The 19,331-nt window shown below is 34.9% G+C and overlaps 1 protein-coding gene across 2 annotated transcripts in view; it reads right to left on the bottom strand.

Moving 5' to 3' along the window:
* LOC125268252 (NACHT, LRR and PYD domains-containing protein 12-like) overlaps positions 1 to 19,331 on the bottom strand; it is a 66,990-nt gene that overhangs the window by 27,757 nt on the left and 19,902 nt on the right. For both annotated transcript variants that reach the window (XM_048190308.1, XM_048190307.1), the window contains exons 7-10: positions 18,952 to 19,125; positions 18,690 to 18,860; positions 12,132 to 12,293; positions 8,298 to 8,344 (exon numbers count right to left, since the gene is read on the bottom strand). In XM_048190308.1, coding sequence (XP_048046265.1) covers positions 8,298 to 8,344; positions 12,132 to 12,293; positions 18,690 to 18,860; positions 18,952 to 19,125 — 554 coding nt within the window. The remainder of the gene's footprint in view (positions 1 to 8,297; positions 8,345 to 12,131; positions 12,294 to 18,689; positions 18,861 to 18,951; positions 19,126 to 19,331) is intronic.

The following is a 19,331-nucleotide window of genomic DNA, read 5'->3' as shown; positions in this document are numbered from 1 at the left end:
GTTGAATTTAAAGCAAGACTTAAAAATTCAATGCATTAAAATGCAAGCACAGTTAATGCAATGGATTTTTTTAAAATGATTGTAATTCAACAAGCAATTCAATGCATTAAAATGCAAGCACGGTTAATGCAATTCATATTTTTTTCAATTATTGTAATTCAACAAGCTTTTTTAATTCAAAAACATTTGGCATTAAATTACTTCCATACTGTGCAATGATGCCAAACATCACTTAGACCTGCAGACGCTGGCGGGTGACGCTAGAGGGCGATCGAGAGCCGCAGGACAGGAGCTTCATTTACAGATGAAGAAGTCACCGAATAACTCATTCCTTGCTCTGTTTGTGTGTTTTTACAGGTAAGATGAGCGATGTGGCATCACAGTGTCTGTTTATACGATAGTTATATGTCTTAGTTTGATGAACTTGCATATTAAATCGATAAATTTAGCTCCATCAGCGGTTGAGATGCGGTCGGTGACTCCGCGTGAGGCATTACGACATAATAGCGAGCTTAAAGGGTCATGAAACCCCAGAACACATTTTGAGCTGTGAACAGATATGTATAGGCTGCGCATCATTGAAAACACTAAAGCTACTCATTAATTTCATTTATAATTTGAAATTAGTTATTTTTGCATTTTTCAGATCGATTTCTGTCTTCCGGTTTGAAAAGCAAAGTCGGAGCAACATCACAAAATCTGACGTCATCGTGTGCTACCCAGTGCCCAAGGAAGTCGACCGGAAGTTGAAGTCGGCCGGGTGCCGCCATCTTGTAGCAGAACTTCACTTGCGTTAGCATCCCATTGACTCCCATTCATTTTGGCGTCACTTTGACAGCGAATAACTTTACATCTGAGGCGTTTAAAGACTCCATTTGTCCATTATTTATTTCTAAAGATACACAACAATGTATAAAGGGCTCCATTACCTTCTATGTTACATTATGGCCCCGTAGAAACAGTTTTTGTAAAAATAGGCTAACGATTGCGTCATAACCACTCGACTCTCTGTCGCACAGTAGAGAAATTACCGTACAGACAGGAGGAGATGCTCGCAGGCAATCGGGGTGATTATCTTAATATGGCGTACTGGCGTTACATTTTAAAATACTATACAAAATAATTAATCAGAATAATTACTCCTGCTCACTCACGCCAAAGAACTCCCCGCTCAAGCTCGCCGTCTCTGCAAGATTAACGATGGCAGTTTGCGCGCACAGCTACTAGAAGAATTACATCTGTCAGACAGGTTGCGGACGTCATCAAGCTTAGTTTGATTCTGCGCGTCAGAAACGGAAGTGCTAAAAATCGCTAAAAATGGGCTTCACTTGTTTCAATTGAGTTCCAATGGGGTCGCTGTGTCCATTTCTTTTACTGTCTATGGTGCTACCGGAGTTACGAGATTTTCGGTTTCCGGAGGCAGAGCATACATGAATATTAATGAGTTTCGCAGACATGCGTGATTTCACATGAAACTGAGAATTTTAGTTCACATTGCATCTCAAGACATTAGTGGATTATTCCATAAAGGTAACTTTATTCTACTAAACTACAGTTGTTTTCTTCTAGGTAACAGTTTATAATGTTTTCATTAGTATGCTGAATTTGTGCAGTCGTCTGTAACTGAATGACAGACACTTCGTGTAACAGCAGAACACCTTCAGCTATCGTCTACAATGAGTTCAGCTCTCTGTGCTCTTCCTTCGTCCCCTGCGATATAACCGCTGATAGGCCTGTATAAATGTGTCTGTGTGGACATAATATTGCTGTAAACTACAGACTATGGTGTGATTATACACGTGTTAGCTTACCTGTTCACACTAACATTCTCTGGTTTTCCGGTTGGCATTAAAAAAATACTTGAATACAAGCAAGTACATTTGTAGTACATTGTTTATTTTGGTGCTAAATAAAAGTGTCAGAGTTATACACTATAAATACACTAATTTAAAGTATATTTGTACTTCAGTAGTACTTCACTGCACTTGGAAAAGTATACTATATACCAGCACTACTTAAATTGATTTTTAGTGCATTGAAATAAAGTATACTACCTCAAAAATATACATAGGAGTTTTATTAGTGTATTTGTTAAAAGTGTGCTTTGAATGCTTTAAAAATTAGTTCAGTCTTAGTAGACATTTATGTAGTAATCCTAAGTTTAAATGAAATTCATTTTATTACAAATATATTACTAATGTTGTAGTTATAAGTACATTTTCCCAACTGTGGTACTTAAGTACACTTAATATAAATGCACTAGAACTAACACTTCAAATGATTTTAAGTGTAGTCAGATAAAGGAAACCAAATATACAGTGTTTTATAAGTGCATTACTTAAAAGTGTGCTATGAATGCTTTACATAAAATTCTACTGGATTTTTATATATACTGTCACTAAGTTCAATTTTAATGGATTTTCATGAAAAATACAGTACAAATGAATTAATTACAAGTAAACAGGTGAAAAAGACGTAGGCCTTGTATTAAATGTATTAAAAATATACTTGAATTGCAAGTTGTTAATAATACATTTGTATTCCCAACATGCTTATTAAAAGTGCATTAAAAAAAATTTGAATTGCATTTTAATATATTTCTATAGTATACTAGAAGTACTTTGGTAATAAATATATGCTTAGTTCAGAGGTCGCGTTAACCGAAAATTATCTGAAGGCCGTCCGTCATGTTGACAGATTACACTGAGGGTGATCTATTGTAAATTGTAAGTGTAATTCCCACCCTGTCCAGTTGGTGGCGAGTGCGCTCCAATGTAGCAGCAGAGCACTGGATCCAGAACAAAAATTAAACTGGCACGAATCTTTTACTATGCGTTTGATAATGCACAGGCGAGTACCCAGAAGCTACAACGATATATCGCGCCACATTAAAGAGCGCCAAAACGGTATTTATGGCTTGAATTTCTTAATGAAATGGACAGAATTTTAAATCTGAGACTTTGTTCCATATCAAAAGCAACACAAAGCTTTCAGCCTATTGCGATTTATTGGGTGGGAGGCGCACTATGCACTGTTTATTCATCAACTGAAAAAGGCATATAGCCTGGGATTTACGAATCGATATTGGTCTTATGAATGTGACCAAAACAGCAAGGAGACATTTTAATTGTTTATTAATGAAGTAATGTTTTCTGAATCAGTGTCGGCGGCAAAGATGTTCATTCATGTAAGACGCGTTCCAGTTCACGCGCCAGTGATCGCGCCCGCGCCTCCATGTCATGATTATATTTTCTGCTAAATTTGCTTCTTATTTATTAAATCCAGGCAATTGGTTGATGAAACATTGATTAAAATTAAGATACAATTTTTTACAAAACGAAATTCACTTTAAAGAAAGGCTTTCTACAAAACAAAACTTAATGAAGTGGTCAAAATCATGTCTGACCCACTCCATGTCTCCCGACATATTGCGCATCTTATGATGCTCTTACTCATGCTCTTCACTTTTCATAATCAAATAGATGAATTTAAAACATAACATAGGACTATTTAAACATAAATATGAAACTAGGCTACGTTTTCTTTAATGGCTAACACGTAGCCTATAGTACAGTACAGAGAAATTTCACGTGTGAATTACCAATTCAAATGTGAACAAAAATAAAAGCAATTAAATGTGTTATTATAATTAAAAGATGAAAATTAAAATGACGGGTAATAATAGATTATGACGGATTTTTTACGACCCTGTCCGTCAAAATGACGGACAAAGTTACAGTCTAACGCAACCTCTGGCTTAGTTACACTTTTAACATATATTCTGAAAACAAGCATATTTTTTTATAAATTTCTAAACAGTTTACTAGAAGTACTTTAATAAATATATGCTTTGATACATTTTTAACATATAATCTGAAAACAAGCATACATTTAATAAATTTCTAAACAGTTTACTAGAAGTACATTGGTAATAAATATATGTTTCGATACACTTTTAAAAAATATGCTAAACACAAGTATATTTTTATTGAAGTTAGTGTATTTACAGAAAACATAGTTTTTTTTTATATGTACTTTAAGAAAATAGCAAAAGGATTCAGCTTTAAGTGGGTTTAAATGTACTTAATAACCATGTGTAGGCCTACTGCAATATAGCCTATTTTAATATTTATATGTTTAGAATTTTAATATATTTTTCAAAATAAATATATTTTGAAAAACATTTAAACATTTACAATGTACCAAATTAATGTATTATAAACATTTGTCAACTATTATTAAGCATTGCCATAAGCATATTTAAAATGAATATGTTGTTCAGTTTTACTTATTTGTACTTGTTAAAGGTTCTGCTACTTAAAAGGCTGTTGTCCATTACATGATATGTTAATTGTAATAGAGTACTACTGGAATTCCCACAAGGATTTCAACATCATATTATTTGAAATGCACCATAAATCAATTTTCCAAAGATGCTTAAAAAAAAAATTGCTATATATTTACTTGTTTAAATTTAATCAACACGTGTAACACACGTGACGAAACCTGATTGGTTCCAAGGCTCTGATTGGTTCTTATGATAATGAGCTGCAGCCTCTCACCTGTTTACTAGATATGCTGAGCAAACGAAGCCTGTGTGGCTTGAATGTTAATGGAAGACTAAATTTAAACTGTTCAATTATACAGGGTGCTTCTCAATATCCCTCCTCGTCTCCTCGCTCCTCCGTCCTCCATCCTATGACCCGGAGAACGATGGAGCTCAGCCATCTTGAAGGACATCTCAATTCTCTAATCGCACCGCGAGGAGGCGAGGATCGAGGAGTGAGGAGGCTTCCTGAGGAGTCATGAGCGAGGATACACAGCTGCATCCTTTGAGGAAGTCTTTCTCGTCGAGAAACCTGACGCACGCATAAATTCTCCTCCCCCTTCATATCTGTCACAATAATTTAAATGAACTTTATACCTCATATATTTCAACGGGGCTTCTTGCTTTATTAATATTTATTATAATTTTTTTAAATAACCAAACTTTAATAACATATGGATAGATCCCTGAAGTGCAGCTGATGACGCTTTGAAGTGACGCTAAAGGGAGCGAGGATATATCATTTCACTTGATTCAATTCCTCCGTCCTCACTTCTTTTCCTTGTGTCCTTCCCTCGCATCCTGAAGGGGTGGAGCTAAGACGCGAGGAAAGGAAGCAAGGAAAGGAAACGAGGATGCACAAATAAGAATTGAGAAGCACCCATAGACTAGAGCGATCGTGTCACTTTAGGACACTTGGAAGAGACCACGCGATTCATATGCATTACTGTTTTTTGTGATGACAGTTTTGGTGAATCGTCTTTCATCGGAGGGATATAAATCTCTGAGATTTCATGAAAATACCTCAGTTTTTCTTTCGTGTGGCTTTTGGTACCCCGTTATTTTGTGACTCCAGGTAAGATTTGTATTTGATTAACTTTATTTTTCTGTGCCAGTCGTATTTTTGATACAAAGTGTAACACATCTGTGTGCATCTTTTTCAGTGCAGCTACATTCAATCTGACCAATCAGACGCGATCAGATGAAGATGCTGCAGTTTTTAGTTGCTGTTTGTATAAAGAAGAAGAGTGTTTTAATGTCGTATCACCTCTGTTATAAAGAACTCTTGAACCCATAATGTACTACAACTGGTAGCTAAATACATGTTTTAAATACAGAGATAGTTTATTAAAAGCACATTTTAGTTCATATTTCATGGTGTCTCAAAATAGCACAGTTGAGTACACTTAGATGTTCATAAGATGATCTTAAGAAGAACTAAAGAAGAGCTTTTAGTATATTAAGTATAAAATAAGTGCACAAAAATAGAGCGCTTTAAGTACATTATAGAAATGTACTAAGTGTACTAAAATAAAGTGTATTTTACTGCACTTTTTTCACCTGGGTAGCCTATTAAAGTCGGCATTAAATCAATATTGACAACTCTTATTTTCTTATGGAATATTGTAGTATTTATTATCAATATTTATTCGTGCACTTCATTATTATTTTGTGCCCTCGTAATCTTTAATCAAAAACATGAACCTCCCCCTCCAAATCGACTCATCGTCTCTTCCTGTCACATGCTATGGCTCGAGGGCGGAGCTATCCAGTGACGTCAGGGGAAATGCTGTCGCTGTCATTGGGGTGTAACATGTTATATCCAGATATGACAGCGCTACTGCTTCACACATCACCACAGATGAGCTCGTATCAAGAGATTTCTTTTATTTGTATTTGATTTAGAACTTCAGTTTAGTTGTTATAAAGATATTTCACTAAGAAATGTGCAGAATTTTGTGTGAGAAATAATAAAAAGACATTTTCTCATTTAAATCTCATTTTGTTACGAAAAATCGTGAGAAAATCGAATCGTGAAACCAGTATCGTGAATCATATCGAATTGTGAATTGAGTGAACTGTTACATCCCTAGTGTTTTGGTTTTCAGATAACCGATACCAATCAAAGTAATGGATGAAACTCTGAGCCATCATCACAGCCTCACACTCTCCATCTGCCGAACAATCTGGTGGACCTGTCGTCCCAAAACACATAAAGCCGGTCCAATCATTCTCTTGTGGTGAACCGTATGTGAGACATAGTGGGAAGAAATCCGGCGGTCACGTTTCACATTCACCTGGCTTCAGACGGCTGCTAAAGACAATCAACCCCCGATACAATTTGCCTTGCCGTAAATACTTTGGCCAGGATGCGCTCCTGAAACTGTATTTTAAAGTTCACGAACAGCTGTCACAGAAGCTTTCTCAGACAATACTTCTGATCTATAGGAGCCCTACATCAGTCTCACCATTCATTTTATTGATGGCTGGAGCTGAAATCCACTTGTCTGCAAACCAGTTAACTTACTCTCTGAATAAACACACCGGGGAGATCATCGCAGATGTTTCTTGGAGTTTGAGAGCTGAGCAACAAGTTTGCATCGCAGCTGATAACAGGAGCAATATTGTCAAAGCGCTGAACTGAATAAGTGCACAAGGCTGCAGTGTTTCAGCGTCGCCTTCATCTTGATCTTGGTGTTTTACTGTGATAGGATCATGTGTGGATTTGTCCTGTGTATGTTGCTGTGTACTTTAGTAAATATGCAGGTCAAGGTTGGTTTAGGGTTTTTTGGCATCTCCATGTGATCCTGTTCAGTGTCACACCTTTACTCGTCTAAAATGTAAACAAGCTCTTTGCTGTTGCACACACTATACACTGTGAATTCTCAGACGTGTTTTGCTGTGATTTTTTTATGGTGCTTTGAAGTACATAAATGTATAAATAATATGAAGTCATTTGGTTATTTGGTGTCCTTTTGGAGTCTGCAAGTGTCCTTTTTTTGGAAAGACACCTAAATTTACCTTGAAAAAAGCTGAAAAATACAGTTTTGTGAAAATCACACTTCAATCTGATGGTTTGCTTTGCTGGATAAAGGCAATGATGGCAAAATAGACATATTAAACAAGATAAATGGTGTATGATTAATTTCACCATAAGTGTGTGGTTAATCGCAATTAATAATAATTTTTTTTAATCTATTGACAGTCCTAATATATATATATATATATATATATATATATATATATATATATATATATATATATATATATATATATATATATGTATGTGTGTGTATATATACAATCTGCATTGTAAAAAGCGCTATATAAATAAAGGTGACTTGACTTGACTACTATAAATCTATAATAATATTATGGGATCTCATTCAATGCTTTACTTTTTAGAGTAATTTTGTTTCTGTATTTTCAAAATATATTTTTATATTAGCATTATTAACACTATTTTAATAACAGTATGTTTATTGAACAAAAATGAATTCTTCTGTTTTTTAAAATAAACAGAAAATAGTACAAACTTTGCTAAAGTGATTCTTTTGAACAAGTATTTACTTTCACATTACTAAAAACATTATTTTAGCTAAAGTATTTGCATGAATACTGTGTGCCTTTTACCCTGTGTGTGTCCTCACCACCTCATACATTTATAAGATTTTTAAACAAAATTAACCACTTTTATGATTTATTTTCACACAAAATCTGCTGCTCCATCAATGTTCAATACAAACATATATATTTTTCCTCTAATCATGTACTTTGAGAGTAGTGAAAAACACATTTTTTCTTAAGGCGTGCCTTTAGCCCATTGTACCCTATATATATATATATATGTGTGTGTGTGTGTGTGTGTGTGTGTGCATGTAGTCCATGAATGTGTAGTGAGTGTGTGTGTGTGTGTGTGTGTGTGTGTGTGTGTGTGTGTGTGTGTGTGTGTGTGTGTGTGTAGACATACATTTGTGCAGTCCTGCTGTAATCCTGAACTCTCCTCCATGATCCACACTGCAACAAAAACATAGTGTCAGTAAATACACATTTAATCAGTGAACGCACACACACACACACACACACACACACACACACACACACACAAAGCATTGTGCATTATTATCAGTTTAAAATTATATTTGTGTATGACTAACCCCAACACACACCAGAGAAAACACTTTGCAGGTCCTATGCTGAGAGAGAGCCTACTAACCTACCGCTTCAGTGAGCTCAATTATAGTAACGCGGCATTTTTTTGTGTCAGTAACGGTAACGCCGCTGTAACAGGAGAAAAAGTCATTTGTTTGATTACTCGTTACTAAAAAAGTAACAGCATTAGTAACGCCGTTTATTTATAACGCAAGTATTCCCATCACTGACCATTATAAAGCTTAGAAGAATTTTTAAGTTTATTTTAAAATATAACTCCGATTGTGTTTGTCTGAATAAAGATAAGTCATATTCACCTAGGATGGTGTGAAGGATGAGTAAATCATGGGATAATTTTCATTTTTGAGTGAACTATCCCTTTAATTGACAATAATGACCCTGGAATGAGTTCCTGTAATTTTATAATTAATGAGTAACATTAAACAGTCTGTGTAAATACACATTTAAATGCCACTTCAAATGCAGCTTTTGTTCCACCTTTGCAGTGTAAAGATGGATTTTGTCAATGATGAATTTATATTGCTAACAGTCTAAGTAATTGGTTAAATTTAAGTATTTAACATAAAACACAACACAGGTAATCATAAAAATTGTCCTTATGAAGGTAAAAAAGCCCCTGGAAATCAATTGCAAGCAGCCCCTTAATGGAAAAGTTAATGTATGACCCTGGCATAGGGTAAGGTCTGGCAGTAGTAGTTTGTCCTCCCACCGGGTTCACACATACTCCGTCTGCAGTGCGTATGCAGCACATATTTCTCCGGTGCCCATATTAACAGGTTAGAGCACTTGGATGTGGTCCAGCAATGCATTTCAGGAGCGTTGCATCTGCAGCAGTGCAGCGATCATTCACACACAAGTCTATTTTTGCTGTGCTACACGCGCTGAATTAAAGCGACAGTGCATTGTTCGTGCTCAAAATCAACAAAGATTGATATCAGAATGTAGTAACCTAAAATGCATTTAATTCAATTATACTACTGATTTTCACAGTCATCTTTTTACTTTAAGCCTGGGGTAAAGCAAAGAAAAGCAAAACACTTGCCATGAGTAGCAAAAATAACTAATGTGGTCAAAATTATATTAAAAGTTTTTTTTTATGTGAAATGCACTGCACAGTTTGTTATATTATGTCAAGGCGAGGGCCTTACATCTCTGCAAAAAGTGATAATCATGTGACAGGCTGGTGTCTGAGAACTACATGAAACAAGGCTGTGCAATAAATGTCACTCAGTTAATTATTGAAGTGTAGAAACATAAAGTTCTGTATGACCGTTGGGATTTTTTATATAGCTTAAGATTTAAATGCTAAAGAAAAGGCATGGGAGGCGTGTCATCAGCCATTGGTGTGGATGGTAAGTTATTTTGGGGCGGTTTCCCGGACATAGATTAAGCCTAGTCCAGGAATAAAATGGCTTTTTAAGACAGAATAACAGAAATCTGCTTTCTCTGTCATGGTTTAAAATAGTCCTAGACTTTCCTAGTCCTAGTCTAGTCCAGAGTTTAATAAGATGATTTCCTGGAGGAAGAATCTAAATATATATATATATATATATATATATATATATATATTTATATTTTTTTTTTTTTTTTTTTTTTTTTGGGTGCTGTTCACTTTATTTAAACAATTTATTTTGATTTAACAGCATTGTTTCTGGTTCAGATGTGATTACTTCCTGTTAAATTGACTTGAAATGGTTACTAGATCTCACTTGATGTTTTCATTTTGAAATAACATGTTTCAGTCACTAACCCAATCAAACAGGACTTTCACTTCCCATCATGCTTTGCACTGGGCTGAAGTGGGATTAATTAAATTAATTAATCAATTAAATATTATGTTGTTTATATTTTTGTGTTTAAATATGAATAAGTCCATGACACAGAAGCTGCAGATCAGTAGCACACTGCAAATGCATAATATGTGAAAGCACAATGGCGTGTGCTTCTTCTGAGACACATACGTACTGCAACACATACACACTGCAGAACGGAGTACGTGTGAAGCTGGCGTTAGGTGTAAATTGCAGAAAGGAAAAAATAAACTCAAATGTTTTTGGGGATTTTTGTTGATTGGGGGTTAAGGCCCCGATATACTTCAAACGTTCTTTTTCGTTCTACAGTTAGGGGTAAAACAAAGTTTGAAATGCGAGAACAGTGATATACTGTAAACTAACATCTGACACCGCCCACACTGCTGAAAGCGATGGTTAGATGAATATGTAAATATGTGCTGTGCACTTTCTTCTCAGTAACAAAATAAACTCAACAAAAATGAGAAAACAGCAAGCATTTTTTATATAGAGCATAAGAAACGCGTCTGATCATAACATGGGTATGTTAGCACGAGCTCTGCAGATTAGCACTCCAGTCACGTCATGTTTATATAGCACTTTATTCAGTAGATTGCTTAAAATCAAACAGCTTTACAGTATCAAACATGTAAAAAAAAATGAGGCACTAACAATGTTTTTCAAGCACAACTTAATTTTGTACTATAAAGTGGCTATCCAGTTTGTTCATGTTTTCACCCACGGAGCTCTTACCTCGATGAACTCGAACACACGAAATGAGTCAAAGACACGTCCCACGCGAGTGAAGGTGGAGCCTCGGCGCACACCTCCTATTACGTTATCATCACTGACCAATGGTAGTACAAAGGTGTTTTGCAGCTGGAGTGAACTTTCCTGAATGTTCGCTTTGGCAAGCCGTTTCAAACTTCCAAAAAGTACACAAAAAGAACTTCATTTTGGCCTGATTTTGTTCGAAATGACGTCACATCAGTTTGTTCTTTGATTTCATTTGAAGTATATTGGGGCCTTTAGGTGCCTAGGGTGCCTCAAGGGTACCTAATTTCCTGTCGGTATTGAGAATCAAACCCTAAAACTTTGGGGTTACCAGTCGTGGCCTAACGGTGACAAAGCTGGTGAACAATAGCAGAGACGCCTCAATAATCAAGTGAGTAGCCAACTGGAATGAGCAATGTCACTTTAGAGTTTTAATGTTTTATATTTTAACCATTTAATACTTTCCTGCTTCAAATGTTTGTAATTTATTGTCCTATTTGAAAGTTTTAGTTATTTAAATTTACAAATTTAACATAAACACTATACAACTATATCCAACAGTTAGATGTGGTCCTGGGATCCGATTGGCTAAGAGTCTTGGATACTGGATTCAACTGGGTAAAAATCAGATTTGGACTGAAAGTCTGAATGTAGCCTTTGAGGAGCAAAAAGATGTTGGATCAATGTTGGTCGGAGATCAACATTGTTTCGATGTGAAACATAGATTTTACTTGAATCTGCAGTGAACAGCAGGAGTTCATCACTAATTCTCAATCCTCACTCAATCATTTAATTATCTTATTAGCTTCAACACTGTTTTAGTGTTACTCTTTTACTCTATGTAGACTGGACTCATATAGACACAGAGCAAGTGATAATTTAACACTGAGGATTTTACTGTGCTCCTTTACTGCCATGCAATTCTCTAATTTATTTGTATGTATTATTATTATTATTATTATTATTATTATTATTATTATTATTATTATTATTATTATTATTATTATTATTATTATTATATCACATATATGTTAATTAGATTTATTCACTCTTCATGCTTAACATACTTGAGTTTGTCCAGTCTGTAGTTTGGATGGTTGAGTAGCTTCACTCCTGAGTCTCCTGGGTGATTGTAGCTCAGATCCAGCTCCTTCAGGTGTGAGGGGTTTGAACTCAGAGCTGAAGACACATAACCACAGCCTTCCTCTGTCACCATACAGCCAGACAACCTACAAACACACAACAACAATCCACATCACATTAGATTATAAGTCAGATGTCACTAACACAGTCATTTGGGTGGTAGCTGTTATTTTCTGTAGCTTCAGTCTCAAAAGTAACAAAAGTGAAGTCAATAGAAACATTTATACTCCAGTAAAGTAGAAATATACTTAAAAACAGTAATAAAGTATTTCAAAATTGTCACTGGACACCAGTGGTCTTATTTAAATGATATCTCTGTCATTTCATAAAAAATCATTGTGTTCAATTAGCATTATCAGGAAGAAAGAAATATTCCCCCAAACATTGGACATTATATCTTGCATTTAAATGAAAAGTAATAGTGAAAGAAAGAATTAAAAAAAAAAAAATGAAAACATTTCTAACTTTGTTACTAAAAATATGAAGGCGCTTGCAGATTCTCACACACACACTTTAAAACATGACAATGAGATGTTCACTTTCAGGTCAAAAACTGTCAATCAAAAACTTGCTGTCAACCCTGCCCACATGAGGGATTTGTACCAGTATGGCATTGTTAATTATTTTTTCCAATTTCAAATGTTTTTTTAATTTTTTTCATTAATATTTAATTTATATTTTTATAAGTTTATTGAAAAGTTACAGTCAAAATATTTGGCACAAATCTAATTCCATATTTGTCAAGTAACTGAGTGCAGCTGAGAAGCAGTGACTTTACAGGCAGTGTAGGATGCAGAACCTAAACACAGAGCAGAGTATTTGCAGAAAAGGAAACAGGACTGTGCCAGAGATATTGAGACAAAAAAAGAAAACGAAAATGAAAGACAGAAGAGAGCCCAATGCAAGGCATAGAGAGACTGTCAGCAAAGATGCAAAGACTCAGAACAGAAATAATAATAATCAGGGGCCGTATTCACAAAACATTTTATCTTACCACTAAGAGTTCTCCTAAATAGCAGTAAAAGTTCTTAGCTAAGAGTTTTCTCTTAAAACCTATTCACAAAGCTGCTGAGACAAACTTTTACTAAGGAATAGACTGAAGTCTTAAGCTAAGAGTAAGGGCGGGGTTGACCTCGTTGCTATGGAGAATACACACAGTGATTGGCTGATGGGGGAGGAGTCAGCGAGGTGTCATGTTTCCATATGAAAATAAAGGTTTTAAAATACAACTGTTGCCCTATTAAAATAAATATTTTTAATAAAAATGTTGCCATATTCAAAATAAAATGTTGCCATATTTTTGCCATAAAGTTTTTAAAATGTAGGCTAAGTGTCACTAATTAAACTATACACAGACAAGAGCCGACTCGCCTTTAGTTACTTCAACAGTTTTCTGCATCCCTCCACCACCCTGCTCCTCACTCTTGGCTTGGGGATATGGGGAGAACTTTGGGTTTGGGCTAAATTCCAAGCTCGGAGCCTTCGATCCTCTTGGACAGTACACCAAATATGCTTATTATATATATATATATAAATTCTGTATTATATATTATATCTGTATTATATTATATTATATTATATTATATTATATCTATCTGTATATATATATATATATATATATATTATATTATATCTGTATATATATATATATATATATATTATATTATATCTGTATATATATATATATATATATATATATATATATATATATATATATATATATATATATATATATATATATATATATATATATATATATATATATATGTGACCCGTCACGGAAACCAGGGACACAAGTCGGCAGCACAACTATCGAGCAAAATGAGAAAGACCAATTTTTTCAAAATTGGTGATTTTCGTTTTTTTGCAGAATATGTTAGTTGAGATCACGAAGAAGCCTCTCCATGTTTGAGATAGCAGTTTTGGTATATTTAAAAGCGTACATTTTGAGGTTGAAATCGGCTTGTTTTTCGGAGATTCTAGCACGCAGTAGGGGCGTGTCATTGTCTGTGAGTATTTCCATACTGGATAGCCGGCTTTTGTTTCTTTTGTTATTGTAACCGCCCTCCGAGGGAAGCGTGGCTACTTATTGTGCACATTGCAGCAAAACGGACTTAAAATACTCTGTCATTTTTTGTCATAGAGACATAAGTAATATATCAATTGAAACTATAGAATGTCTTCTTTTATTTGTGTACACTCAGAGTAAAAACAAAATGTTGTGCTTTTTGTAAAATAAAGAAAACTAACATGATGCGTGATCTCTCGTCTCCCTCTGAACGAAGTCCAATCTGATAGTTCTCAGAAAATGAACTGTAACTTAGTGAATACTAATCACAAAAAAAAATACACTGTCAGGTTTTAAATCGTGTAAGTCAAATTGAAAACAAACATTCTGTGTTTATGTAATCTGTATGAAAAGAGAGCCATGTCAGAAGTCCGTGATTCAGCTCATTACCCGCTAATGCGGCCACGCCCACGGAGCTAGCGCTATTCAGAGGCAAATTCAGAGTCAATACATGCATACATCGTCTCAATCGTGTATTTATTGTCTTGAAAAGTGTTGATCTGTATGTTAAAGCCATGGTTAGCGACCTCTAGAAGACATGCCGTTAGTTCCTGGTTCCTGTTCTTTGGATGAATTTGTGGACTAAATGTGCACAGAGCGCCCTCCGGCTGCAAGTATGAATTGAAAACACAGAATCCAGCACTCATAGTGATGACAATAAATATTGAATAAATATTACTTCTCAGTATAGAAAATTGACATAAACATATGAGAATCCATCAGTATTTCTCCAAATGTGCATGCTTTTAAGCTAAAAGTCTATATGAAATGCCACAGAGGTAACATAATTGTTCAGACACTTTGCATCACAGAAATACATTAGGCTATATTTTAAAGTATATAATACCATTATTTGAAATTGTAATAATATTTCACAGTATTGCTGTTTTTTCTGTATGTTTGATATACACCATCACAGAGGGTTTTTTCACAGCCTACCTGACTGAAAGGCCTCATTATTATGCAAGTCATTTCAGGTCATTATTATGTGATTCTTTTGTCTTCTCAGGTGAGAAAATTTCATTTCATGATTATAGTGACCAAAATGATCACGTTTATCACAGAATCCTGTTCAAAAAGTCCTAATGCTACACAATGAAATCAATTCACCAAGTTTTATGTAGAAAACCAGCAAATAACAAATAAAATTAGCATCAATATGTACTTTTTCTTTACATAAACATTAAAATAATAACATTAAAAATGATGGCCAGATTTTAAAGGAGTGTCTTGCAACATGTTATCTCTAAATCATTTTCAGCCTCTAAATCATTTTTATAAAAGTCAAAAAAGATAAATTACTGACATTTACAATGCACACTGTCCTTTATTATTAATAGTATGCGGTCCATGCAGCTTTACAGAGGGGAGCTTTACAGGGGGTATGGCTTATCTAAATGAGATGTAAATGAGCCCTATTGTCACTCCCAGCAGGTGAGAACAGGTGAGAACTGCAGAAACTTTAGGGTTAGGTGTTTTTCTGCCCTTAGAGCTTTTTTGAGTGCCTACCTTCAAATGGCCACAACTTCTCCAAATATTATCAGATTTCCATGTGTTACACATCGTTGGAAAGCTTGGAGATTACACTTTCAGAATCTATGAATAACTCAAAATGCCCCAGAACCGACTTGTGTCCCTACTTTCCGTGACTGGTCACACACACACACACACATATATATATATATATATATATATATATATATATATATATATATATATATATATATATATATATATATATATATATATATATATTTTATATTAGTGGTGGGCATAGATTAATTTTTTTAATCTAGATTAATCTAGATTAATCTTGGAATTAATCTAGATTAAAATGGCTCATTTGAATTCTGCCGAAGACGTTCAGAATATGTGAGATACCCAAATAATGACTACATTTACATTTACGCATTTGGCAGACGCTTTTATCCAAAGCGACTTACATTGCATTATACTATACATTTGTATCTGAGTATGTGCAATCCCTGGGATCGAACCCATGACTCTATCCACTGAGCTACAGGAAAGCATAACTATTAGCATGACTAAAAGTAATCCGCCATTTTGTCTGACAAAGGAGATAGGAGTTAGAAGCAGGTTAGAAGATTAAACTCGGTTAAACTTGAAGTTAAACTTGAGTTAAACTTGAAAAAATTTGTATATTGACATCTTTCCGCGTTTGAAACAACATTGATTCTCATGTTCATTCATGTTTATTTGATGCTATAAATGGACTCGTAGTAAGAGATGATCGGTTTATGAGCCTCTTGAGCTGAGGCGCTACAGCAATCTGTCACGACCATGGTCACGACACATTAAAGAGCAACAAAACGGTTTTTATTGTTTGAATTTCTTAAAAAACTACACAGTTTTAAAGCTGGGACTTTGTTAAATATCATAAGTAACCTGCTCTGTCTTGTCTGTCGACGTGCTGTCAGTGTCCTCTTTGCTCCGCGATGCATTTATCACTGCGTGTGGCGTGACAGCGCCACGGCTTGACAGACAAAGCAACAGTAACTAAGGGAGGCGGGTCTTTTCGAAGGGTCAATTCGGCTAGGTATACATCCGCGCTAAACTATCAAGGTGAAAGTCATCATAGCTTGCGTAGTATAGACCCAGCTCCCAACCCAACTTTGAGAATAGATTAACGGCGATATTTTTTTTATCGCCCGATAAGAGTCCGATAACGGCCCACCACTATATATATATATATATATATATATATATATATATATATATATATATATATATATATATATATATATATATATATATATATATATATATATATATTTTAACTCTATTCAGTCATTTGTAAGTGTGAACTCATGAAAACCATTGCCACAGGTAATCAGACAATACTTATTTGTTAAAGATTTATTTTTGGCGTCTCATTGTAGATTCAAATCTATAAATCAAAATGTATTGCATTTATGAAGAAAAAGTTCAGCACCCAAGGCTCTATCGCTATTGCCTCAATGGTGTACAGTGTCTTTGGGTGGATCAGCTGAGCCTTTTAAAGTGGCACTGATAGTAGAAAGTATAAATGATATAAACAGTTTCTTTCATTACATCTATAAACCCCATTTGATATTTGTGCTGGCTACTGTATACAGGCCACCAGGGCACAATACAGAATTTGCTGATTGTCTATCAGAGGTAGTACTGGCTGCGGATAAAGTGTAAATTGATGGTGATTTTAATATCTATGTAGATAATGAAAATGATGCAATGGGATTTACATTTACAGACACTCTAAACTCTACTGGAGTTAGACAACATGTGTCAGGACCCACTCATTGTCATAATCCTACTTTACATCTAATATTGTCACATGGAATTGATGTTGATGCCACTGAAATTCTTCAGCAGAGCGATGACATATCAGATCATTTTCTAGTCTTGTGTATACTACATTTAACCAAGGCTGCAAAACCGGCTCCTCATTACAAATATGTTAGAGAATTAGTCAATTGCAGGCTGATCTCAAATCTAACCTTTCTCTCAAAAATACTAAAAAAGGGAGTATCCTCACAACAATGTTCCTTTTTTAAAAAAGAAATAGTATCTGTTAGGATTTCCAGTCAGGATTTAGTCCGTACCATAGTACTGAGACTGCTCTCATTAGAGTTACTAATGATTTGCTCTTATCATCAGATCGTGGTTGTATCTCTGTTAGTGTTACTAGATCTTAGTGCCGCATTTGACACTATCGACCACAACATTCTTTTGAATAGACTCGAAAATGATGTTGCATTAGTGGAATTGCATTGGCATGGTTTAAATAATACTTATCTGACCGTTATCAGTTTGTAGTAGTAAACGAAGAGATGTCATATCAATCACAAGTTCAGTATAGAGTACCACAAGGTTCATTACTAGGAGTGTTGCTTTTCACCCTGTACATGCTATCCTTGGGATATGTCATTATGAAGTATGGTGTTAGTTTTCACTGTTACACTGATAATGTATAATTATCAAAAATGGTAATATAATAAAGTCCTTTCACATCACCATTTTGCATGTTCTTCACATAATAGGCCTGTAAGTGGCACCTGGGCTTCATTGAACCAACTATGATAGTTGGATCAAAATAAAAATAAACAGGAATTTAGCCTAGTTTAGTTTTGTGCACATTGTCGTGTTAATTATAATAAAAAGAATTTTGATTTATTTACCACAAAATTAACATAGATATTTGTTTGAGAGAGGCCTCATGGATTCAATTGCAGAGGACAAATTTGAAGTATGGTTATCAAATAGGCCTTCACATTTCACTCATTACAAAGTGTTCAGATCACCATGTTAACTGTTTGGAGAACAGTGACCTGAGCTTAAACAAATATATCAAATTGATTGAGAAAAACTGTATTATGGTAGCATTTTGTTAATTGGTTTTCCTTAAAATATTTACCTCAAAATGTCCAGCTTACAGTTTCTCTTCAGTCCATCAGAAAGAAGCTTCACTCCAGAATCCTGCAGGTCATTGTTACTCAGGTCCAGTTCTCTCAGGACACAGTTTGAGGATTGTAGAACTGATAACAAACTCTCACAAGACTGAACAGTGAGTCTACAGTGAGTAAGGCTGAAAGAGAGCAGAACACACACATCAACAGACAGATCATCAACAAACACTACAACCGGCTTACTGTAAATTATCATATGTTCTTAAATACCTCAGTATCTGCAGCTGACAGTTTGAACTCTTCAGTCCATCAGAAAGAAGATTCACTCCAGAATCCTGCAGGTCATTGTTACTCAGGTCCAGCTCTTTCAGGACAGACTTTGATGACTGTAGAGCTGAAGACAAACTTTCACAGGACTGACCAGTCAGATTGCACCCACATAGCCTGTGTAGAGAACAAAACAAACAGTGATATCAGTGTGATTATCAGGAAGGGTTTATAATCTGAATTACATGTTTGTGCTAAATTCAGTGTAATGAGATGTTAGCCATTAAAATGTAAGGGTTTGTAACTCATTTTGTACTCAGTTTGTAACTCATCTGTGCATTTGTGCTCAACACTGCAGCAAATTGTACATGAATGCAACTGAT

This window comes from Megalobrama amblycephala, linkage group LG5 (assembly GCF_018812025.1).
Source record: "Megalobrama amblycephala isolate DHTTF-2021 linkage group LG5, ASM1881202v1, whole genome shotgun sequence".
Classification (NCBI taxonomy): domain Eukaryota; kingdom Metazoa; phylum Chordata; class Actinopteri; order Cypriniformes; family Xenocyprididae; genus Megalobrama; species Megalobrama amblycephala.
Note: the sequence above shows the minus strand (reverse complement) of the source record. Positions and strands in the feature narration are given on the sequence as shown.